The sequence below is a fragment of the Xenopus tropicalis genome, chromosome 2, assembly GCF_000004195.4.
Source record: "Xenopus tropicalis strain Nigerian chromosome 2, UCB_Xtro_10.0, whole genome shotgun sequence".
NCBI classification, from domain to species: Eukaryota; Metazoa; Chordata; class Amphibia; order Anura; family Pipidae; genus Xenopus; species Xenopus tropicalis.
The window spans coordinates 7138847-7164866 of record NC_030678.2 but is presented as its reverse complement, the minus strand read 5'-3'; the positions used below and the strand labels follow the sequence as shown (position 1 = coordinate 7164866).

Here is a 26020-nt window from a genome sequence, read left to right as displayed (position 1 = left end):
TAGGAGAATAGCACCCAAGCAGGAGAAACCCTGTATTGTGTGACTTGGATCCTACCCATAGGCGGATTTTCAATAAGGCTTGGGGAGGCTAAGCCTCCCCAAACCTGCTCTGGCACCCTAAAAATAAAAAAATAAAAAAACCTGGCTCCGTTTCTGTGCTGTCCTGCAAATCTTCTCCTGTCCCTGCAAGCTCCGGGTTCTGCTCTAATCAGCTGTGCTCTGATTGGATCTTTCTTCTTGCATATTCTCCAGTCAGAGCACAGCTTTCTTGACAGACAGTAAAATTGACCAATCAAGACACAGATGCAGACAGGGATCGGGAAATTTTGCAAACTGCAGAAATGAAGACTTAAAAAAGAAGAATCTGCAGACTGTAAGTTTACCCATGAGCCAGCTTTGAACTTTGCTGCAGTTTTCATCCCACAGGTACTATACCCAGGCACTATACACAGGCACTATACCCAGGTACTATACCCAGGCACTATACCCAGGTACTATACCCAGGTACTATACACAGGTACTATACCCAGGCACTATACACAGGTACTATACACAGGTACTATACACAGGCACTATACCCAGGCACTATACGCAAGCACTATAAACAGGTACTATACCCAGGCACTATACCCAGGCACTATACACAGGCACTATACCCAGGCACTATACACAGGTACTATACACAGGTACTATACACGGGTACTATACACAGGCACTATACACAGGCACTATACCCAGGCACTATACACAGGCACTATACACAGGCACTATACCCAGGCACTATACACGGGTACTATACACGGGTACTATACACAGGCACTATACACAGGCACTATACACAGGCACTATACACAGGTACTATACACAGGTACTATACACAGGCACTATACCCAGGCACTATACACAGGCACTATACACAGGCACTATACCCAGGCACTATACACGGGTACTATACACGGGTACTATACACAGGCACTATACCCAGGCACTATACACAGGTACTATACACAGGTACTATACACAGGTACTATACACAGGCACTATACCCAGGCACTATACACAGGCACTATACACAGGCACTATACCCAGGCACTATACACGGGTACTATACCCAGGTACTATACACAGGCACTATACACAGGCACTATACACAGGCACTATACCCAGGCACTATACACGGGTACTATACACAGGCACTATACACAGGCACTATACACAGGCACTATACCCAGGCACTATACACAGGTACTATACACAGGTACTATACACAGGTACTATACACGGGTACTATACACAGGCACTATACACAGGCACTATACCCAGGCACTATACCCAGGCACTATACACGGGTACTATACACAGGCACTATACACAGGCACTATACACAGGCACTATACCCAGGCACTATACACAGGTACTATACACAGGTACTATACACAGGTACTATACACGGGTACTATACACAGGCACTATACACAGGCACTATACCCAGGCACTATACACAGGCACTATACACAGGCACTATACCCAGGCACTATACACGGGTACTATACACGGGTACTATACACAGGCACTATACCCAGGCACTATACACAGGTACTATACACAGGTACTATACACAGGTACTATACACAGGCACTATACCCAGGCACTATACACAGGCACTATACACAGGCACTATACCCAGGCACTATACACGGGTACTATACACGGGTACTATACACAGGCACTATACACAGGCACTATACACAGGCACTATACCCAGGCACTATACACAGGTACTATACACAGGTACTATACACAGGCACTATACACAGGCACTATACACAGGCACTATACCCAGGCACTATACACAGGGCACTATACACAGGTACTATACCCAGGCACTATACACAGGGCACTATACCCAGGTACTATACCCAGGCACTATACACAGGTACTATACACAGGTACTATACACAGGTACTATACCCAGGTACTATACACAGGTACTATACCCAGGCACTATACACAGGTACTATACCCAGGCACTATACACAGGTACTATACACAGGTACTATACACAGGTACTATACCCAGGTACTATACACAGGCACTATACCCAGGCACTATACACAGGTACTATACACAGGTACTATACACAGGTACTATACCCAGGTACTATACACAGGCACTATACCCAGGCACTATACACAGGTACTATACACAGGTACTATACACAGGTACTATACCCAGGCACTATACACAGGCACTATACCCAGGCACTATACGCAAGCACTATAAACAGGTACTATACCCAGGTACTATACCCAGGCACTATACACAGGCACTATACCCAGGCACTATACACAGGTACTATACACAGGTACTATACACGGGTACTATACACAGGCACTATACACAGGCACTATACCCAGGCACTATACACAGGCACTATACACAGGCACTATACCCAGGCACTATACACGGGTACTATACACGGGTACTATACACAGGCACTATACACAGGCACTATACACAGGCACTATACACAGGTACTATACACAGGTACTATACACAGGCACTATACCCAGGCACTATACACAGGCACTATACACAGGCACTATACCCAGGCACTATACACGGGTACTATACACGGGTACTATACACAGGCACTATACCCAGGCACTATACACAGGTACTATACACAGGTACTATACACAGGTACTATACACAGGCACTATACCCAGGCACTATACACAGGCACTATACACAGGCACTATACCCAGGCACTATACACGGGTACTATACCCAGGTACTATACACAGGCACTATACACAGGCACTATACACAGGCACTATACCCAGGCACTATACACGGGTACTATACACAGGCACTATACACAGGCACTATACACAGGCACTATACCCAGGCACTATACACAGGTACTATACACAGGTACTATACACAGGTACTATACACGGGTACTATACACAGGCACTATACACAGGCACTATACCCAGGCACTATACCCAGGCACTATACACGGGTACTATACACAGGCACTATACACAGGCACTATACACAGGCACTATACCCAGGCACTATACACAGGTACTATACACAGGTACTATACACAGGTACTATACACGGGTACTATACACAGGCACTATACACAGGCACTATACCCAGGCACTATACACAGGCACTATACACAGGCACTATACCCAGGCACTATACACGGGTACTATACACGGGTACTATACACAGGCACTATACCCAGGCACTATACACAGGTACTATACACAGGTACTATACACAGGTACTATACACAGGCACTATACCCAGGCACTATACACAGGCACTATACACAGGCACTATACCCAGGCACTATACACGGGTACTATACACGGGTACTATACACAGGCACTATACACAGGCACTATACACAGGCACTATACCCAGGCACTATACACAGGTACTATACACAGGTACTATACACAGGCACTATACACAGGCACTATACACAGGCACTATACCCAGGCACTATACACAGGGCACTATACACAGGTACTATACCCAGGCACTATACACAGGGCACTATACCCAGGTACTATACCCAGGCACTATACACAGGTACTATACACAGGTACTATACACAGGTACTATACCCAGGTACTATACACAGGTACTATACCCAGGCACTATACACAGGTACTATACCCAGGCACTATACACAGGTACTATACACAGGTACTATACACAGGTACTATACCCAGGTACTATACACAGGCACTATACCCAGGCACTATACACAGGTACTATACACAGGTACTATACACAGGTACTATACCCAGGTACTATACACAGGCACTATACCCAGGCACTATACACAGGTACTATACACAGGTACTATACACAGGTACTATACCCAGGCACTATACACAGGTACTATACCCAGGTACTATACACAGGTACTATACCCAGGTACTATACACAGGTACTATACCCAGGCACTATACACAGGTACTATACCCAGGCACTATACACAGGGCACTATACACAGGGCACTATACACAGGGCACTATACACAGGTACTATACTGTATATGTTCTAAAGGCTGACCCACTAGCTGAAATTAAATTGTTTTTTGTCATCTGACATTTATAATATCCCCTACCCTAACAGATGGAGGGTAAGTTAATTTTTCCCCCGTGACAAAGCTCATTGTGTTTTTATATATTTGTTATGGTTTTTTGCACATTCTATTTTTTGTTCATTTATAGTAAGTTACAGTGGGGCCAATGCTGTGTATCAGTGCCAGTGTTATAGTGCCAGGGCCTGAATATCTGCCATCTGTACCCACTGCTCCTCATGGCATATAATGTGCTGGTTTTGTATATATAGACTGTGTCTCGCTGTATATAATGTGCCTGGGATGTCAGTACCTGCTGCCTCACTTTCTATAAAGCTAACTTAAACACATCTAATGGGGAGGTTCACTTTTAAGTTAACTTGTAGTATATTATAGAATGGCCTATTCCTAGCAACTTTGCAATTGGTCTTCCTAGTTAATTTTATATAGTTTTTGAATAATTTGCCTTTTGCTTCTGCCTCTTTCCAGCTTTCAAATGAGGGTCACTGACCAAAAAGTATTGCTCTGTGAAGCTAAAGTTTTATTTTTCCATGCAGGCCCCTTAACTATTCATATTCCCATCTCTTGTTTAAACCACTACCTGGTATATAAGACCCTAGCAACCAGATAGCTGCTGAAATACCAAATGGAGAGCTGCTGAACAAAAAGCTAAATAACCGAAAAACCATTAAAAATAAAAGAGGACCAATTGCAAATTGTCTCAGAATATCAGTGTCTACATCATATTAAAAGTTAATTTAAAGGAACAGTAACATCAAAAAATTAAAGTGTTTTAAAGTAATTAAAATATAATGTGCTGTTGCTCTGCAAAAAACTGGTGTTTTTGCTACAGAAAAGCTACTATATAAATAAGCTGCTGTGTAGCCCCGGGGGCAGCCGTTCCTGCACTGGTACAGCTGGGGTGTTTGCTACAGAAACCCTACTATAGTTTATATAAATACCCCGCTGTGTAGCCCTGGGGGCAGCCATTCCTGCACTGGTACAGCTGGGGTGTTTGCTACAGAAACCCTACTATAGTTTATATAAATACCCCGCTGTGTAGCCCCGGGGGCAGCCATTCCTGCACTGGTACAGCTGGGGTGTTTGCTACAGAAACCCTACTATAGTTTATATAAATACCCCGCTGTGTAGCCCCGGGGGCAGCCGTTCCTGCACTGGTACAGCTGGGGTGTTTGCTACAGAAACCCTACTATAGTTTATATAAATACCCCGCTGTGTAGCCCCGGGGGCAGCCATTCCTGCACTGGTACAGCTGGGGTGTTTGCTACAGAAACCCTACTATAGTTTATATAAATACCCCGCTGTGTAGCCCCGGGGGCAGCCATTCCTGCACTGGTACAGCTGGGGTGTTTGCTACAGAAACCCTACTATAGTTTATATAAATACCCCGCTGTGTAGCCCCGGGGGCAGCCATTCCTGCACTGGTACAGCTGGGGTGTTTGCTACAGAAACCCTACTATAGTTTATATAAATACCCTGCTGTGTAGCCCCGGGGGCAGCCATTCCTGCACTGGTACAGCTGGGGTGTTTGCTACAGAAACCCTACTATAGTTTATATAAATACCCCGCTGTGTAACCCCGGGGGCAGCCATTCCTGCACTGGTACAGCTGGGGTGTTTGCTACAGAAACCCTACTATAGTTTATATAAATACCCCGCTGTGTAGCCCCGGGGGCAGCCATTCCTGCACTGGTACAGCTGGGGTGTTTGCTACAGAAACCCTACTATAGTTTATATAAATACCCTGCTGTGTAGCCCCGGGGGCAGCCATTCCTGCACTGGTACAGCTGGGGTGTTTGCTACAGAAACCCTACTATAGTTTATATAAATACCCCGCTGTGTAACCCCGGGGGCAGCCATTCCTGCACTGGTACAGCTGGGGTGTTTGCTACAGAAACCCTACTATAGTTTATATAAATACCCCGCTGTGTAGCCCCGGGGGCAGCCATTCCTGCACTGGTACAACTGGGGTGTTTGCTACAGAAACCCTACTATAGTTTATATAAATACCCCGCTGTGTAGCCCCGGGGGCAGCCATTCCTGCACTGGTACAACTGGGGTGTTTGCTACAGAAACCCTACTATAGTTTATATAAATACCCCGCTGTGTAGCCCCGGGGGCAGCCATTCCTGCACTGGTACAGCTGGGGTGTTTGCTACAGAAACCCTACTATAGTTTATATAAATACCCCGCTGTGTAGCCCCGGGGGCAGCCATTCCTGCACTGGTACAGCTGGGGTGTTTGCTACAGAAACCCTACTATAGTTTATATAAATACCCTGCTGTGTAGCCCCGGGGGCAGCCGTTCCTGCACTGGTACAGCTGGGGTGTTTGCTACAGAAACCCTACTATAGTTTATATAAATACCCCGCTGTGTAGCCCCGGGGGCAGCCATTCCTGCACTGGTACAGCTGGGGTGTTTGCTACAGAAACCCTACTATAGTTTATATAAATATCCCGCTGTGTAGCCCCGGGGGCAGCCATTCCTGCACCGGTACAGCTGGGGTGTTTGCTACAGAAACCCTACTATAGTTTATATAAATACCCCGCTGTGTAGCCCCGGGGGCAGCCATTCAAGCTGGAAAAAAGGAGAAAAGGCACAGGTTACATAGCAGATAACTAGTAGATAAGTCCCATATAATGGGGGTTTATCTGTTATCTGCTATGTGCCTGTGCCTTTTCTCCTTTGAATGGCTGCCCCCGGGGCTACACAGCATCTTACTTATATAAACTATAGTAGTCTTTCTGAGGCAAACACACCAGTTGTAGCAATGCAGGGCAACAGTACATTATATTGTAATTACTTTTATACACTTTAATTTTTTGGTGTTACTGTTCCTTTAAAGGTGAACTACCCCTTTAACCTAACTGAACACAAATGTATAGAGAACCCCTAACAGAAGTGCACGTATGAATGCTTTTACATCCTAAGCATTTTAGGGTTAAAAAAATCCCCCCCACCCGCACTTTTGCACAGTATCCCTGGGAATCAGTGGGAACGGCAAGAGGTAGTTGGGAGGTTAATTTTTTACACCAGCAGTGAATCCACTAAGTGTCACATTAGGCTGATGCCACATGCAGCGTAGGGCTGATTTTTTTGGCAAGCGGAAAAAAGCTTGCCGAAAATTCAGCCCTACGCCTGCTACTTGTGCCTGCACCCGAATGAATGGGATACGCTCGGGTGCAGGCACATGTAGCCGATATATGCACGAAAACGAGCGAGAATGCAAAGTCTTGCGTTTTCATACGTATATCGGCTACATGTGCCTGCACCCGAGCGTATTCCATTCATTCGGGTGCAGGCACAAGTAGCAGACGTAGGGCTGAATTTTCGGCAAGCTTTTTTCCGCTTGCCAAAAAAATCAGCCCTACGCTGCATGTGGCATCAGCCTTAGCTGTAGGTCAGTCTGTGTATGGGCCATCTTTAGCCTCCCCAAACAAAAAAGTCATCCTCCGCCTATGATCCTACCAACAGTTACATGGGAGTAGGAGAAACAATAGGTTAGCTGAAAGCAGTTCTAATGTGTAGCGCTGGCTGAAAGCTCAGACTCAGGCACACTTTACTGCTGCGCTGCAAGTTGGAGTGATATCCCCCCCCCCTCACCCCCAGCAGCCGATCAGCAGAACCAATGGGAAGGGAGCAAGATAGCAGCTCCCAGTAGGTATCAGAATAGCACTCAATAGTAAGAAATCCAAGTCCGGCTTGGGACTCCTCCAGTTACATGGGAGTAGGAGAAACAATAGGTTAGCTGAAAGCAGTTCTAATGGGTAGCGCTGGCTGAAAGCTCAGACTCAGGCACAAGGCACTGAGATGGCGCCTACACACCAATATTACAGCTACAAATACATTTGTCGGTACAAGAATAAAAGGTTAAATGGCAGAGGGAATTATTTGCTGTGTAACAGTGTCATTTAGAGATAAAACGTGCCCCATAAATATCATGGCAGGATGAAAGGTCTCATTGCAGCTGAAAATGAACAGGAGCTGAACCATCTGCTCGCTGCCACTTTGGCTAGTGGCCATTGTTGGCCTGTGTGTCAGTATAAGAGTAGCAGCTGCACTCTATAGGCCACCCAGAGCCAGGGGGTAGAGACAGAGGGATCCCCATACTTATCATAGTGCAATGGAGCAATTCAGGGAAGGAATGATTGGCGCATTGGTTGCCGGGGAATGAGATTTAGATGATGGGGGCAGAGCCGTCGTTGTGCCGATATCCATTCCCGGCTGCGCTGCTGTAGCCTCCATCCTGCCGGAATGATAGGTTTTACTCATTGTATCAATCTGTATGTCCCTCTCTCACCATAGGGTTCCCCCCCCCCCACAGTAACGCCCACCCACTCCCATGGGTATTTGGGTCTCTGAAATGGATTTATTTATATCATCCTGCTCCTGCTGGGAGGGGTCACTGTGTGCCCCATAGAGGTGCCCATAGAGGTGCCCTAACAGTTACTGCCTGTCCCTTGCTAAACTACACTTCCCAGCATCCTCAGCCTCTCCTAGAATAACAATATAAAATCTGATTCTTTCTAGCTATTGTTAACTAAATCTGTGCAACCAAAGCATAGTGTTGCTAACGGGGTGATAGGGGCACATTATAAACTGTCTGTGTCTGTGGTGCTGCCTGTTCTTGTGCAGAATTTGTGCCCATCACCCCGTTGGCATGTTTCTCCAACTCAACACAATGGTACATTCCTGATTTAGTTATACTGCGCTGTCATTGGGCGGTGGAATTAGGCTGAGACTGAGCAATCACAGGGCGGTAGAGTCATGGCTGAATTGGTGCCTCTTTGGTAAATTGGTGCCCCTGGGTTAATTGGTGCCCCTTGGGTAAATTAGTGCCCCTTGGGTAAATTAGTGCCCCTTGGGTAAATGGGTGCCCCTTGGGTAAATTGGTGCCCCTTGGGTAAATTAGTGCCCCTTGGGTAAATTGGTGCCCCTTGGGTAAATTAGTGCCCCTTGGGTAAATGGGTGCCCCTTGGGTAAATTGGTGCCCCTTGGGTAAATGGGTGCTCCCTGGGTTAATTGGTGCCCCTTGGGTAAATTGGTGCCCCTTGGGTAAATGGGTGCTCCCTGGGTTAATTGGTGCCCCTTGGGTAAACTGGTGCCCCTTGAGTTAATTGGTGCCCCTTGGGTAAATTGGTGCCCCTTGGGTAAATGGGTGCTCCCTGGGTTAATTGGTGCCCCTTGGGTAAACTGGTGTCCCTTGAGTTAATTGGTGCCCCTTGGGTTAATTGGTGCCCCTTGGGTAACTTGGTGCTGCTTGGGTAAATTGGTGCCCCTTGGGTTAATTGGTGCCTTTTGGGTAAATTGGACAGACCAACCTCTGATTTACTGTTCTGGGGGTGGGGGGACAGGGGTATCTGTTGGGGGGCAGTTTGTGGTAATTGACACAGGGGGCAGAGGGGGGTAACAGGCTGCATGTCAGGGTCTGGCTATAAGGACCTCACAAGTGGCTGTTTGCCAAATGTTGGGGGATGGACAGTACTTGGGGGTTAATTATAACTGATTGGGTAAATTGGTGCCCCCTGGGTTAATTAGTACCCCTTGGGTAAATTGGTGCCCCTTGGGTAAACTGGTGCCCCTTGAGTTAATTGGTGCCCCTTGGGTAAATTGGTGCCCCTTGAGTTAATTGGTGCCCCTTGGGTAAATTGGTGCCCCTTGGGTAAATGGGTGCCCCTTGGGTAAATGGGTGCTCCCTGGGTTAATTGGTGCCCCTTGGGTAAACTGGTGCCCCCTGAGTTAATTGGTGCCCCTTGGGTAAATGGGTGCTCCCTGTGTTAATTGGTGCCCCTTGGGTAAACTGGTGCCCCCTGAGTTAATTGGTGCCCCTTGGGTAAATGGGTGCCCCTTGGGTAAATTGGTGCCCCTTTGGTCAATTGGTGCCCCTTGGGTGAAAAGACAGTGGGAGCTGCAGAACAAGGGGCATTAGGAAATAGACTTTCCCGGGGTTCTGTGCAATGCACTGCTGGGTACTGGGGGTGCAATGTAGCGAGTGGATACAGGGGGGGGGGGCAGATCCAAACACCTTGCACCTATAGGGGCCCCACAACATCAAGCCTGACAAATCCACATCCAAACCCAGCAAATGGTCAGAGCAACCTCTGATTTATTGTTCTGGGGGGGGGCTAGGGGACAGGGGTATCTGTTGGGGGGCAGTTTGTGGGAAATGACACAGGGGGCAGATCCAGAGCAGAGGGGGGTAACAGGCTGCATGTCAGGGTCTGGCTATAAGCACCTCACATAAGTGGCTGTTTGCCAAATGGTGGGGGGTTGGACAGTACTTGGGGGCTATTTATAACTACAATACTCCCTGTGCTGTCAGTGTGGGGGGCACGGAGGCCTGGGAAGCACAAACAAACCCAACATGACTTTGCACTGCTTGGTACATACAGGCCATTGTGTTGCCAAGAGATGCTATGGGCTCGGCCGCTGCTAATTACTCTTCATTAGCCCAGAGACCCAGAGACGACTGCCCACCCAGGATTCAATGGCTTCTCCCTGCTGCCCCTGGGGGGGCAAACTGACCCACAGCAACCCAGAAAAGTGGGGAAAAAAACATGTGGGGGTGGCACCCCTTTTTTTGCATTTTGCACCCTGCTCTGCACTTGGTAAATGATATAATTAGTGCCCATGTTGGTGCCCATATATATATATTTATGGTAATAAATCGCACTCTGAATACAGGGCAGGACAAGAGGACATGGAAGTACCCGTCTGGCTCTTTATTTTCTCTGCACTGCTGGTTCTGATGCCTGAAACAATGTAGCAGTCTGGGAAGAGAAGTTGCTGCACTACATTGTTTCAGTAGTCGCAAGCAGACAGATTTCTGGTTTTTTATTGCAACAAATTATATGAAACGATGCCAGCCTATAGAGCTAACACCTTCCCTTTCTGCGGGGCAGGAATGTCTCTGGGGCATCTGTCGGACTACATTTCCCAGGCTACCCCGTTTGTAGTTCAGCAACAGGTGAAGGGGGCTTCTGGCCAAGTGGATCATTCCCAGCCCTGACATTCCTTTCTGGGACACATTATCAGCCGCCGCTGGGGGTGAGACTGCTGCTAAATTTAGGAAGGGGATTTGGTGAGACCTCCCCTCCCAGTGTGAGTGTGTGAGACAGCACCGAGACGCTCTCCATTCCCTTCCCAGGTAACTTGTTTGTCTCTTATTATTCCTATAGCAAAGCTGCTGGCACTGAGTGGGGGTGATTGTGCCCGGGGGGGGGGCCGGGGTACAGATAATGATGTATTTTATAGTGATTTGGGGCTCTTGTTTGGGAATAGGGCCCTGATTTTCATTCTGACAGCCAATCCCATCTGTCTCTGGCACTCACAGGCCTGAATACTGTGTAATAAGTCCTATTTACCTACACTGCTGCCTTAAACTGGGTCGGACTGGGCCGGCGGGACACTGGGAAAAACCTGTTGGGCCCCAGCCCTGTAAGTACTGTCGGCTCCCCCCATTGTGCCAATGTTAGTCTAGATGCACGTCGGGGGTAGGGGAATGGGGCTGGTGGGGGGTAAGTGCCCAGGAAGTAGGGTCCCTTAAGTGTGGGGGCCCCTGGGGTAACAGCCCTGATGGGCCTCGGACACCCAGTCCAACACCGCTGCCTTACAGTACAGACTGAAGCTTTTAAAGGGTAACTTCACTCTGCCTTTATACAAGAGGGGATCCCTTTAGTAGTCACTATTTATTGGGCCGTACTGGGAATGCCATGGTCTATTTTGGGTCTCAGTTCGGACCTGCTTGCATGTATATGGCTTGTGTGTATATACCTTCCTGCTATTATATATACTGATCTACTGAAACGTAATAAATACTTATTATTGGTAATAACAGCACAGTGTTGGACCAGGGGCCAATAGGGTTCTGTTATGGAGACGGGAAGGAATTTATTAGAAGAAGCAGATTCTGAGAGGGATTATCCCTTCCTACAGAGCAACTGGGAGCCAAGTGGGAATTATTGGAGCAAAATCAACTAAATCAGCAACTAAACCCCCTGCCATTTGGGAGGGAATCACCCAGTCTGGGATTTCCCTTCTCTCTCAAGGGGAACTTGCAATCAGGTCTCATTACTATCCAGAGCGGATCATTATGAGTCATTTTTCAGTCTTTGCCACTATATCCCTATGTACTGTAACTACAACCCAACATATAAGTGGGTCAGACGGAGCGCTGGTGATTTCTCTGCTTTGTGCACAAATTGTACAATAATATTGTATGCAGCGGCCGTGCAGTCTCTAGTATTGGCCGATAATCTCTCCCATCTCTTTAACTTACATTAAAAGGGTATAGGGGGTATAATCACATCGCCCCCTACAGGAGGAAAGGTGCCTGCCGGGTCCCTGTTTCTCTCCCCCGGCTGTACTGTAGTTACACAGCTGTATCTTGTTATAGTGCCATGGAGTATATAGGACGCCAGCAATGAGTTAATCCCCGATCCATAGTAGTTTGGGAGCCACTGGATCCCCTGGATCTGCTGATCCAACCTTCTCTCTGCTGCTCAGAGTATACGGCACAGCACTGGGGCACAATATATCCAACTGAGAGCCATTTCCAGGCGCCCGTCCCTGAGTTGATAGAAGCTGCTGACTTTGCAGTGGCAGAGTTTTGGCCCTCATAGTCTCCTTCCCTTATATTTCCCACCCAGGGGCTCATCAGATCCTTAGCCTACACTGGTGGGGGTTAAGCTAAGTCAGTGCATTTAAGGATCCAGCAGGGAATGCAGAGAGAGTGCTAAGCCCACAGCCGTCTCTGCTGCTCTGGCAATGTGAGAGGGAGAAGGGGGTCTCTGGAGCAGGGGATGGGGGTATTTTGCTGATAGAGCAGGGGATGGGGGTATTTTGCTGATGGAGCAGGGGATGGGGGTATTTTGCTGATGGAGCAGGGGATTGGGGTATTTTGCTGATGGAGCAGGGGATGGGGGTATTTTGCTGATGGAGCAGGGGATTGGGGTATTTTGCTGATGGAGCAGGGGATGGGGGTATTTTGCTGATGGAGCAGGGGATGGGGGTATTTTGCTGATGGAGCAGGGGATGGGGGTATTTTGCTGATGGAGCAGGGGATGGGGGTATTTTGCTGATGGAGCAGGGGATTGGGGTATTTGCTGATAGTGGTACAAATGGTATTGGCTGAGCAGCTCATTATGTGCTACTGAGGGTCCAATTATTCTGCTGCTCCCCCTGAGCTTTCTATAAGGCTGGTACCATGGGGCCGTGGGGGCAAATTCCTGCTGTGCTTGGTGCCGGAGGGGCCCCATATCTGATACTCCTTCCTGTGGTCCCTGAGCGCTGGAGTCCCAATCCCCTCACTAATAAAGCATTGCAAGGAGAGAGAAACACAGGGTCTGATTGGTTTGGAAGTGTCAGTTTTGCCCCAGGGAGGGGCACATTAGGCTTCACTCTGTGCTGCACTGGGGCCCATAGAGACGGCCATAGACTCACTGATACTCTCCATTATCAAACCAATTGCCCCGCGGGCACGGACCATACAAATAGCCATACACTGTGGGGCCACGGTTCTATTGGTCGGTTTATTAGGGCCAACGGCCAGAACAATATCGACATTAGGAACCAAAAAGCAGCTCCATATACGTCATGTCCAACTGACAAACCGACCAATGTCTACTCTGCTTTTGGTTAATTGTATTCTAATCTCAAATCTGTATTTGGGAGCTCAGAGAGGCGTTTTTGTGAATAAAATGCTGTTTTTATTTATTAGTACAGGTATGGGACCTGTTATCCAGAATGCTCGGACCTGGGGTTTTCCGGATAAGGGGTCTTTCCGTAATTTGGGTCTCCTAAATAAATCATTCAAATATTTAATAAACCCAATAGGGCTGTTCTGCCCCCAATAAGGGGTAATTATATCTTAGTTGGGATCAAGTACAGGTACTGTTTTATTATTACAGAGAAAAGGGAATCATTTAACCATGAAATAAACCCAATAGGGCTGTTCTGCCCCAATAAGGGGTAATTATATCTTAGTTGGGATCAAGTACAGGTACTGTTTTATTATTACAGAGAAAGGGGAATCATTTAACCATTAAATAAACCCAATAGGGCTGTTCTGCCCCAATAAGGGGTAATTATATCTTAGTTGGGATCAAGTACAGGTACTGTTTTATTATTACAGAGAAAAGGGAATCATTTAACCATGAAATAAACCCAATAGGGCTGTTCTGCCCCCAATAAGGGGTAATTATATCTTAGTTGGGATCAAGTACAGGTACTGTTTTATTATTACAGAGAAAAGGGAATCATTTAACCATTAAATAAACCCAATAGGACTGTTCTGCCCCCAATAAGGGGTAATTATATCTTAGTTGGGATCAAGTACAGGTACTGTTTTATTATTACAGAGAAAAGGGAATCATTTAACCATTAAATAAACCCAATAGGGCTGTTCTGCCCCAATAAGGGGTAATTATATCTTAGTTGGGATCAAGTACAGGTACTGTTTTATTATTACAGAGAAAAGGGAATCATTTAACCATGAAATAAACCCAATAGGGCTGTTCTGCCCCCAATAAGGGGTAATTATATCTTAGTTGGGATCAAGTACAGGTACTGTTTTATTATTACAGAGAAAAGGGAATCATTTAACCATTAAATAAACCCAATAGGACTGTTCTGCCCCAATAAGGGGTAATTATATCTTAGTTGGGATCAAGTACAGGTACTGTTTTATTATTACAGAGAAAAGGGAATCATTTTTAAAAATTAGAATTATTTGCTTATAATGGAGTCTATGGGAGATGGGCTTTCCAAAACGGGTTTCCGGATAAGGGATCCCATACCTGTATTGCAATTCTTTATTTTTTTTTACAAATCTATTTTGTCGTTGCTATGCTCTGTGCCGGCTGGTATACAGTAAGGAGCCTACGGCAGTAATATTTCTCTGATAAAAGCGACTTATGATAATAATAATTTTAGTATTAAAGTAGAAGGGGTATTGGGTACAACGGTTGCACCCCCTGACACTACAGATCCCCTCTGAATCTGACGGGGGCCAATAGGGTCGTCCGTTTGGCTCTTGGTCATTTCGCTGACAAGTTCTGAGCCCTGTCGCACCTTTTTTTTCCATTTACAGCTGCAACGCTCGCATCCATCGAAAGCAGATCACCATGGCAACCGGTCAAGATCAGGAGGGCGAACAAGTGGTTCCTGATGAAGGTGCAGACGAAGACGTCAGAGCGGTGCAGGCTCACTACCTACGCAGCCCGTCTCCCAGCAGGTAGTTAATAAAGATTTCCCACCCCGGCTAATACTCTGTCCCTGGGAGCTGGTAGCCATAACATGCCAGTCTGTGTAGATAAAGAGGTATGACTTTGCCTTTAATACTAGCCCTTTTATTGCAAAGGTGCAACGGAGAGGCAAGAGCCTAATTGGTTCCCAGAGGTTATTGGAAAGGGACATGTATTAACCGTCAGTAGGGTAATGTAATAACAAGTATACCTAGGTCTTGTAACCCATAGCAACCAATCACATGGTTTAATAAGATGATCATTTATTAGTATTGGACAGAATTACAAACGTCTTATTGCAGGTCCAGTGCCTCTGTTTGATGGCCTCAAGGGGTTGGAAGGTTAAATGTCACTTGTTTTAGTTAAAATTGCCCCCAAGGTGTCATTGTAAAGGTCCCCATACACGTTAAGATTTGCTCGCTTGGCAAGATCGCCAAGCGAGCGGATCTTCACCCAATATCCCCACCTATGGGTGGGCGATAACGGGGAGCGTGCAGGCTAATTTGATCGTTTGGCCCTGGGGCCAAATGAATGAATTATATTGGCGGCAATGGGGCAGCAGATGCGGTCCCTGATCCGACTAGATTTTTTAACCTGCCCGATCGAGATCTGGTCAATTTCCGGCCGGGCCGGCAGGCCCGTCAGTAGTGCCCATACACGGGCTAAGGGACCCATATCAGCAGCTAGAATTGGCCCTTGTATGGGGACCTTAATGCTCACAGGTCATTATGAATGAGCTGCTGGTTCTTGGCTAGTAATCTTGGCTTGGAAGCCAAAACAAAACAACTTACCCTACAGACAGAGGTTGCTGTTGAGCCAGAAGACTGTATATAAATATATTAGACTGGTCCAGATGAGATGGCAGGGTTCATGGTCCCTGAGGGAAACCCAATAGTTTGGTGGCTGCTGGCTTGGGTAGGTATAAAGTGTGTAGGTCGCTATAGAGAGTAATGACCATGGTTTGACTTAGTGGCACTTAATTAAGGGACTTTTTTTGGGCTGAGGGTCCATGTGTAGCAAATTTAGAGGTAAAGAACCAAAATAAAGAGAGTATTAGACCAACATATATAGCCAATGAGTGCATTAGAACAGGGCTGAACAAACCAGTGGCCAAGTGACTCCCCTCTGGTGACTCCTGTATGGGAGGGATCGGCCGCCATAGGTGAGATGGCAGGGTTCATGGTCCCCAAGGGGAAACCCAATAGTTTGGTGGCTGCTGGCTTGTGTAGATATAGGTCGCTATAGAGAGTAATGACCATAGTTTGACTTAGTGGCACTTAATTAAGGGACTTTTTGGGCTGAGGGTCCATGTGTAGCAAATGTAGGAGTAAAGAACCAAAATAAAGAGAGTATTAGACCAACCCGTAGCCAGAGTACCAACGTATATAGCCAATGAGTGAGAACAGGGCTGGACAAACCGGTGGCCAAGTGACTCCCCTCTGGTGACCCCTGTATGGGAGGGATCGGCCTCCATAGGGAAACACTATGAAATCACCAAAGGGGGGAGGGGCAATCATTGACGTTTGACCTTCCACCTGTCTAAACCCTCACCTGGTAGGCACATTATTGGCTGGAACCTCCCAAGAGATCCGCTAACATATACACATGTATTTGGGCAGGTTTATAAAGGGTAATAATGAAATCCCATAATTCCACATGGCTACTCATGCCCTAATGATCTAATTAGAGAAGGTGACATTAGCGAGAGGATACAAAATGGCATTTAAACCATGTGGCATTTTTATACCCCCCCCCTTGGAAGCCACCAATCCTGCTGCAAGTGGGTTGTGCCCTTGTCACGGCAACAGAATGCTGACTATAGTTAATACACTGGGCTGTATTATTATACGACAATCCCTTTATTATATAGCAAAAAATAATCTTTTGCAAAGGCCAAGTTTCCCTTTCCTACAGGTCAGAGCCACCGCCACAGCCAAACAATATAGTAATAATGTGACACGGCTACGCGGCCCCGCTGATAGATACTAAGGAGATACGACGAGAGAGCAAATAGGGAAAACTTCCCCTTGACCCCGGGAATAGAAGGAATCACTTGAAAGCTTTGTGGGAAGGAATTAAAGGCTACAATAGCCCCACAGCATGAAAGGGATATATATCAATGGCTAATGGTGTTGGCTCGGGGCTGCTGTAGGTTTTGTCATGTAAAGTAGCAAGGTCAGACCTCTACCTCTTATTCTGGTGATAGTATCCCTTTAAGACATGTTGTTAATTACCTTTTAGCTGGAATTTATTTGTATTTTTTCCCATTTGTTAGTGGGATTCATTCCTTGGGAGATTGGGGGCAGAGGGCAGGAGTCGCACACAATTCCCTATTTAGCAAGGGGAGGTTTTTCATTGGTGCCCAGGTGATTGCTGGTTCTAGTCATTCCAGCCCCTTTGTCTCGGGTTGAGGTTCTGCCGCCTCACATGTTGCCTCTTGTCCTTGGGAAGTTGCGGCTGCCATTGTTGCACAATATTGAAAAAATGAAGTAATTCGTAGGATTCCCAGGCATCTTAGAGCGACGCACACTGCGCCGTGGCCCCAAGTCATGGTTAATAGACCCAAAGGCGGCGCCGACACTGCCTTAACCAGGGTGCAAGGATCTGTTTCTCCCACTTGCTGCCCTTAGTTACGAGAGCCCTGTGTGTGCAGCTAATTACATATGCAAGAATTATGCAGATTCACGTTGGGACATATTTGCATGTATAACTCCCATCTGGCAATGCTAACGGAGGCGTTATAGAAGCAGAAAGCAAGATAGTTGTATTTATCTCTGATTGGTCTGTTCAGATTCGGGGGGGCCTAGTTTGCCACAGAGCCATTTGCATGACTCCGCCCATAATTCCCAAAGTCATGGCTAAAAGCTTTATTTCAGGTTTAAGGCAGCGCTATGTGTGTAGCATTAGGCAGGTGGGTACTTTCTGTATTTATTGCTTGTCTCGCATTATGAGCGGCTCTTTGGCTCCTCTTATCCCATCTCGCCCTAAGTGTAATAGTTTCTCTGCTTTTGTTCATGAGTCGCAGCAAACAGTGAAATCTCTTGGTTTCCTTTCATTTTTTTGCAGGTTATTAAGGTGCAAAATGATGCACGGCACACATAACAAATGCTGTACCATGTGACTGCCTAATGTGGTGCTGGGAATTATTTTCTGTTTGTATACACTACTGCGCCTCAAGGTGATGGCACAAACACCCACGTCGTCCTTAGGAGCCCGGCTTGTTAGTCCCCGTACGGCACTGACCCAGTGTTCCAGGGGGTTTATGATTAAACGGCTGGTGCTTATGCAGCAAAAACCCTTGCACCTAATCCATTTCAAAAATGTCTCCTGTAAGGGCAACCGCGTGGGGGTGACAATTAAAGTGACACTGACAATTTCCTAACCAACAAGGGAATCGAGAAAGCTGAGCTGTTATATTTTTAAATCTGTCAGTGTCACTTTAAATTTGGCTGTGGGTATTATTCTGTATATTCCGGCTGTTATACTGGCGGATTGAGTGAAGCTGCGGGCAGAGCGTCTCAGGCTCAGTCACGGCCCCTCCCAGCGCGGCTCACAATCTAAATTTGGTACGTGACTTGCACTTAATATAGGAGCCATGACAGAAATGGAATCCTTCCAATCAGAGTCCACTGATTTAAAGGGATACTGTCCTATTTTACGAGCCAATTTCTATTATTTCTAAGTAGCTTTGCCATGTGTGTCGGCTCACTTGCACCTACGCCCAATAGGTAAATGTCATACAAGTCACACTAAGGGGGGGGGTTCATGGGATCTAATGCCCCCCCCCATGCAATAATCTCTAAATCCACGAAGCAAAGAAAGATCTTCAGTTGTTAAAGGAACATGGGCCGCTGATCTCTACATGATCTCGTCAGGTCTCAGACGGGCATTTTTTTATTCGGATTTGGGGTTTTATCCCATAATCAACTGCAAAAAAACTGGACCGAAAAAATGGAGCAGTCGGAAATGCCCCAGTAGATATAGGAACCAATCAGAGTGCAGCATTTACTGGTCACCTCTTTGAATGCAAACAGCTGATTGGCTCTTATAGGTTATCCAATGCGAATCCGAATCAAGTGCCCCATTGGCACTAACGTTCTGGGCTCCATCTGTTGATCAAGTTGCCGGTAGATCCCCTCGGGAGGGGGAATCAGGGGAAGGGTATTTAAAGAGCACTTTAACCCTGTCAGATAAATACAGGATAGAGTTAAACGCAGGTAACCCTTATGGCATTCAGTCGCTCAGGATATTACTCCCGGGCATGGTTATGTTGGCACAGGCTGCATAAGTATGGGCTCCTGTTGCCCCAGGGGAGGCACTTAGTACCCCTTTGTGCGGCTGGATCTCAGCAGCACAGAAACCAATGAGTGGAGTGAAATTCAGAACAAGCAGAGTTGGCCCCCAAGCCCCTTTCTGTGGCCCCAGGCCTAGGGTATTAGTAAGAGTTGGCCCGGGCGGGACTGGCAATCAGTGGGGTCTGGCAAATGCCAGAGGGGCTGCTATAAGATTGGGCTGGGGGGCTGTTTGGGCCTCTGGGTACTGGGAATGCCAGGGTCCATTTTGAATCCCAGTCCGACACTGGCAATGTCGGGGGGGAACCTATATGTTATAAACTTGCATAAAATAGACACAAAATAAGAATATATGTTATTAAATTTATTTTTAATTGCTGAGAATATTGATGGGGTATAAATCCCACTCAGTAACGTGTACATTACATCTATTACTGGATTTGGGATCATATCGTTAATGGGGTGTTTTGTTAATCTACGCACACAGAGGCCCTCTAGTGGCTAAAGGTGGAACTGTACAGAAACAAAGTTGCCGGCAGCGCTAAAGGGAATGTTATGTGCTCTGCCTATGGGTCCTGCAGTACAGACTAGTGGTACAGTCCTGTCTGTCTGCTTCCAGTTGCACCTCTGCTATTAGTACTCATTAGTTTTATGGTATCTCTCTGTACAGGCTATGAGCAAACTTAGGGGGCTGTTCCTGCTGAATTGTGCTTAGTACAGGGGAATCCCTATGTGCCATAGTTTTATGGTATCTCTCTGTACAGGCTATGAGCAAACTTAGGGGGCTGTTCCTGCTGAATTGTGCTTAGTACAGGGGAATCCCTATGTGCCATAGTTTTATGGTATCTCTCTGTACAGGCTATGAGCAAACTTAGGGGGCTGTTCCTGCTGAATTGTGCTTAGTACAGGGGGAATCCCTATGTGCCATAGTTTTATGGTATCTCTCTGTACAGGCTATGAGCAAACTTAGGGGGCTGTTCCTGCTGAATTGTGCTTATTACAGGGGAATCCCTATGTGCCATAGTTTTATGGTATCTCTCTGTACAGGCTATGAGCAAACTTAGGGGGCTGTTCCTGCTGAATTGTGCTTAGTACAGGGGAATCCCTATGTGCCATAGTTGTATGGTATCTCTCTGTACAGGCTCGGGGGGGTTGAATCCCCCCTTATTATTATACCATATTCATTTATAAATGTATTTTAAACTGGAATAATTGTTAGTAACCTTTCTTGTAAACTGAATTAACCCTTGGCATCCCCTAACTACAGCCCCCAGTATCCCCCCCCCCCGGGCAGGAGGAGTCGCGGGGCCTCATTATCACTTGGGGAGAGCGCAATGTACTGAGAGTGAGAAACCTGAATTACATATGCAAAACATATGCAATTATTCCTGCTGATTATATATGCAAAAGTATGTAAAAATATTCCCTAATTACCCTAATTCCCATTCACTTGCACAGGAAATATTATTCATGAATATAAATTGTAGCTCAGAAATTTCCATATTTATTTGCATTTATTTAAATATCTAAACAACTTCTTTATTTGCATCTAGAATTCTAGAACTGCAAAATAACTGACTGGCACCTACTCATCCCCCTACTATCCCTACTCACCCCCTACTATCCCTACTCACCCCCTACTATCCCTACTCACCCCCTACTATCCCTACTCACCCCCCTACTATCCCTACTCACCCCCTACTATCCCTACTCACCCCCCTACTATCCCTACTCACCCCCTACTATCCCTACTCACCCCCTACTATCCCTACTCACCCCCTACTATCCCTACTCACCCCCTACTATCCCTACTCACCCCCCTACTATCCCTACTCACCCCCTACTATCCCTACTCACCCCCTACTATCCCTACTCACCCCCCTACTATCCCTACTCACCCCCTACTATCCCTACTCACCCCCTACTATCCCTACTCACCCCCCTACTATCCCTACTCACCCCCCTACTATCCCTACTCACCCCCCTACTATCCCTACTCACCCCCTACTATCCCTACTCACCCCCTACTATCCCTACTCACCCCCTACTATCCCTACTCACCCCCTACTATCCCTACTCACCCCCCTACTATCCCTACTCACCCCCTACTATCCCTACTCACCCCCTACTATCCCTACTCACCCCCTACTATCCCTACTCACCCCCTACTATCCCTACTCACCCCCTACTATCCCTACTCACCCCCCTACTATACCTACTCACCCCCTACTATCCCTACTCACCCCCTACTATCCCTACTCACCCCCTACTATCCCTACTCACCCCCCTACTATCCCTACTCACCTCCTACTATCCCTACTCACCCCCTACTATCCCTACTCACCCCCTACTATACCTACTCACCCCCTACTATCCCTACTCACCCCCCTACTATCCCTACTCACCCCCTACTATCCCTACTCACCCCCTACTATCCCTACTCACCCCCCTACTAACCCCCCTACTATCCCTACTCACCCCACTCACCCCCCTACTATCCCTACTCACCCCCTACTATCCCTACTCACCCCCTACTATCCCTACTCATCCCCCTACTATCCCTACTCACCCCCCTACTATCCCTACTCACCCCCCTACTATCCCTACTCACCCCCTACTATCCCTACTCACCCCCCTACTATCCCTACTCACCCCCTACTATCCCTACTCACCCCCCTACTATCCCTACTCACCCCCTACTATCCCTACTCACCCCCTACTATCCCTACTCACCCCCTACTATCCCTACTCATCCCCTACTATACCTACTCACCCCTACTATCCCTACTCACCCCCTACTATCCCTACTCATCCCCCTACTATACCTACTCACCCCCTACTATCCCTACTCACCCCCTACTATCCCTACTCACCCCCTACTATCCCTACTCACCCCCTACTATCCCTACTCATCCCCCTACTATACCTACTCACCCCCTACTATCCCTACTCACCCCCTACTATCCCTACTCATCCCCCTACTATCCCTACTCATCCCCCTACTATACCTACTCATCCCCCTACTATCCCTACTCATCCCCCTACTATCCCTACTCATCCCCCTACTATCCCTACTCATCCCCCTACTATCCCTACTCATCCCCTACTATCCCTACTCATCCCCCTACTATACCTACTCATCCCCCTACTATACCTACTCATCCCCCTACTATCCCTGCTATCCCCCAGCCCCAGTCCCTTCCCAGAGGCTATTATCCCCCCACTGCTACTATAGGCACCATCTCTCCCTACTATACCTGCTATCCCACAGCCACAGTCCCTTCCCAGAGGTTATTATCCCCCCACTGCTACTATAGGCACCATCTCTCCCTACTATACCTGCTATCCCACAGCCCCAGTCCCTTCCCAGAGGCTATTATCCCCCACTGCTACTATAGACACCATCTCTCCCTACTATACCTGCTATCCCACAGCCCCAGTCCCTTCCCAGAGGCTATTATCCCCTCACTGCTACTATAGGCACCATCTCTCCCTACTATACCTGCTATCCCACAGCCCCAGTCCCTTCCCAGAGGCTATTATCCCCCCACTGCTACTATAGGCACCATCTCTCCCTACTATACCTGCTATCCCACAGCCCCAGTCCCTTCCCAGAGGCTATTATCCCACTGCTACTATAGGCACCATCTCTCCCTACTATACCTGCTATCCCACAGCCCCAGTCCCTTCCCAGAGGCTATTATCCCCCCACTGCTACTATAGGCACCATCTCTCCCTACTATACCTGCTATCCCACAGCCCCAGTCCCTTCCCAGAGGCTATTATCCCACTGCTACTATAGGCACCATCTCTCCCTACTATACCTGCTATCCCACAGCCCCAGTCCCTTCCCAGAGGCTATTATCCCCCCACTGCTACTATAGGCACCATCTCTCCCTACTATACCTGCTATCCCACAGCCCCAGTCCCTTCCCAGAGGCTATTATCCCCCCACTGCTACTATAGGCACCATCTCTCCCTACTATACCTGCTATCCCACAGCCCCAGTCCCTTCCCAGAGGCTATTATCCCCCCACTGCTACTATAGGCACCATCTCTCCCTACTATACCTGCTATCCCACAGCCCCAGTCCCTTCCCAGAGGCTATTATCCCCCCACTGCTACTATAGGCACCATCTCTCCCTACTATACCTGCTATCCCACAGCCCCAGTCCCTTCCCAGAGGCTATTATCCCACTGCTACTATAGGCACCATCTCTCCCTACTATACCTGCTATCCCACAGCCCCAGTCCCTTCCCAGAGGCTATTATCCCCCCACTGCTACTATAGGCACCATCTCTCCCTACTATACCTGCTATCCCACAGCCCCAGTCCCTTCCCAGAGGCTATTATCCCACTGCTACTATAGGCACCATCTCTCCCTACTATACCTGCTATCCCACAGCCCCAGTTCCTTCCCAGAGGCTATTATCCCCCCACTGCTACTATAGGCACCATCTCTCCCTACTATACCTGCTATCCCACAGCCCCAGTCCCTTCCCAGAGGCTATTATCCCCCCACTGCTACTATAGGCACCATCTCTCCCTACTATACCTGCTATCCCACAGCCCCAGTCCCTTCCCAGAGGCTATTATCCCACTGCTACTATAGGCACCATCTCTCCCTACTATACCTGCTATCCCACAGCCCCAGTCCCTTCCCAGAGGCTATTATCCCCCCCACTGCTACTATAGGCACCATCTCTCCCTACTATACCTGCTATCCCACAGCCCCAGTCCCTTCCCAGAGGCTATTATCCCAGTGTATTTACTAGATGCCTGGGACACTGACAGTGAATGGATTGCAGTTAGACAATAGGAAGGCAGTAGTAAAGCTGTGAGTAGTGGGAATATCCCAGCCAAATCTGGGTGGCTTCCTACTATAGCTGGTAAGTGCCATTATTAGTGGTGCAGACAGACACCAAGGTTTGATATCCGGCAAGTACAGGAAAATACATAAATAAGAACTTTCAATAGCAGAAAGTTAATCCCTTATACAGTATAATTTATGAATTTGATTTGGAAGTTTTCCTATAGTCGGTGCCAATGAATGAAAGTGCCCAGAGGGTTGAACCTGCTCACGCAGCAGGGAAAGGGTTAAGCACGAAGCCCCCATTATCTGTGGTGTGTCGCTATTATCCTGTCCCTCGTGCCCATTATCTTGATGATACAGAAATCGGCAGTGTGGTATCTCCACTCGTTAGGGGTCAGTCTGGGATAAACTCATTATCCCTTCAGAGGCAGACATGTTCCCGAGGTAGAACTACATTTCTCAGCTATATTAAAGGGCAACTTTACCTTCCCCATAGTTATTATTCACTGTAAATACTCAAATATGATGTATTCTAATTTTAAATAGATTACAAAGCATTTTTAGGTTTAGTGATATCTGTACAGAGAGATACCATAAACCTATAGCAACATAGGGATTCCCCAGTACTAAGCACAATTCAGCAGGAACAGCCCCCTAAGTTTGCTCATAGCCTGTACAGAGAGATACCATAAACCTATAGCAACATAGGGATTCCCCAGTACTAAGCACAATTCAGCAGGAACAGCCCCTAAGTTTGCTCATAGCCTGTACAGAGAGATACCATAAAACTATGGCACATAGGGATTCCCCTATACTAAGCACAATTCAGCAGGAACAGCCCCCTAAGTTTGCCCATAGCCTGTACAGAGAGATACCATAAAACTATGGCACATAGGGATTCCCCTGTACTAAGCACAATTCAGCAGGAACAGCCCCCTAAGTTTGCCCATAGCCTGTACAGAGAGATACCATAAAACTATGGCACATAGGGATTCCCCTGTACTAAGCACAATTCAGCAGGAACAGCCCCCTAAGTTTGCTCATAGCCTGTACAGAGAGATACCATAAAACTATGGCACATAGGGATTCCCCTGTACTAAGCACAATTCAGCAGGAACAGCCCCCTAAGTTTGCTCATAGCCTGTACAGAGAGATACCATAAAACTATGGCACATAGGGATTCCCCTGTACTAAGCACAATTCAGCAGGAACAGCCCCCTAAGTTTGCTCATAGCCTGTACAGAGAGATACCATAAAACTATGGCACATAGGGATTCCCCTGTACTAAGCACAATTCAGCAGGAACAGCCCCCTAAGTTTGCTCATAGCCTGTACAGAGAGATACCATAAAACTATGGCCACAGACATCAGCCTGCCATCTTTTACACCATAACTCATATTGCCCCTGATCAAACCCCCGGCTCTGCCCAATGCTGTCTGTAACTGAAGCAGTTTCAGGAGGGTTGGGGGGGGGGGTTTAAGTGACAAAATATCACATGATTTTAAGGACTGGCGACTGAATCCCAATCCTGCTGAA

General features: G+C 47.4%; 1 protein-coding gene across 3 annotated transcripts in view; it reads left to right on the top strand.

Moving 5' to 3' along the window:
* Nucleotides 1–335: 335 nt before the first annotated feature.
* Nucleotides 336–26020, top strand: part of dusp27 (dual specificity phosphatase 27, atypical) — a 54149-nt gene continuing 28464 nt past the window's right edge. Inside the window, exons 1-2 of one of the 3 annotated variants that reach the window (XM_031896450.1) lie at nucleotides 336–373; nucleotides 15224–15367. In XM_031896450.1, the coding sequence (XP_031752310.1) occupies nucleotides 15258–15367 (110 nt within the window). In that variant the 5' untranslated portion in view covers nucleotides 336–373; nucleotides 15224–15257. Of the gene's footprint in view, nucleotides 374–406; nucleotides 427–11073; nucleotides 11282–15223; nucleotides 15368–26020 lie in introns of those variants that run through there. The other 2 variants (XM_031896452.1, XM_031896449.1) reach the window with 2 other exon arrangements.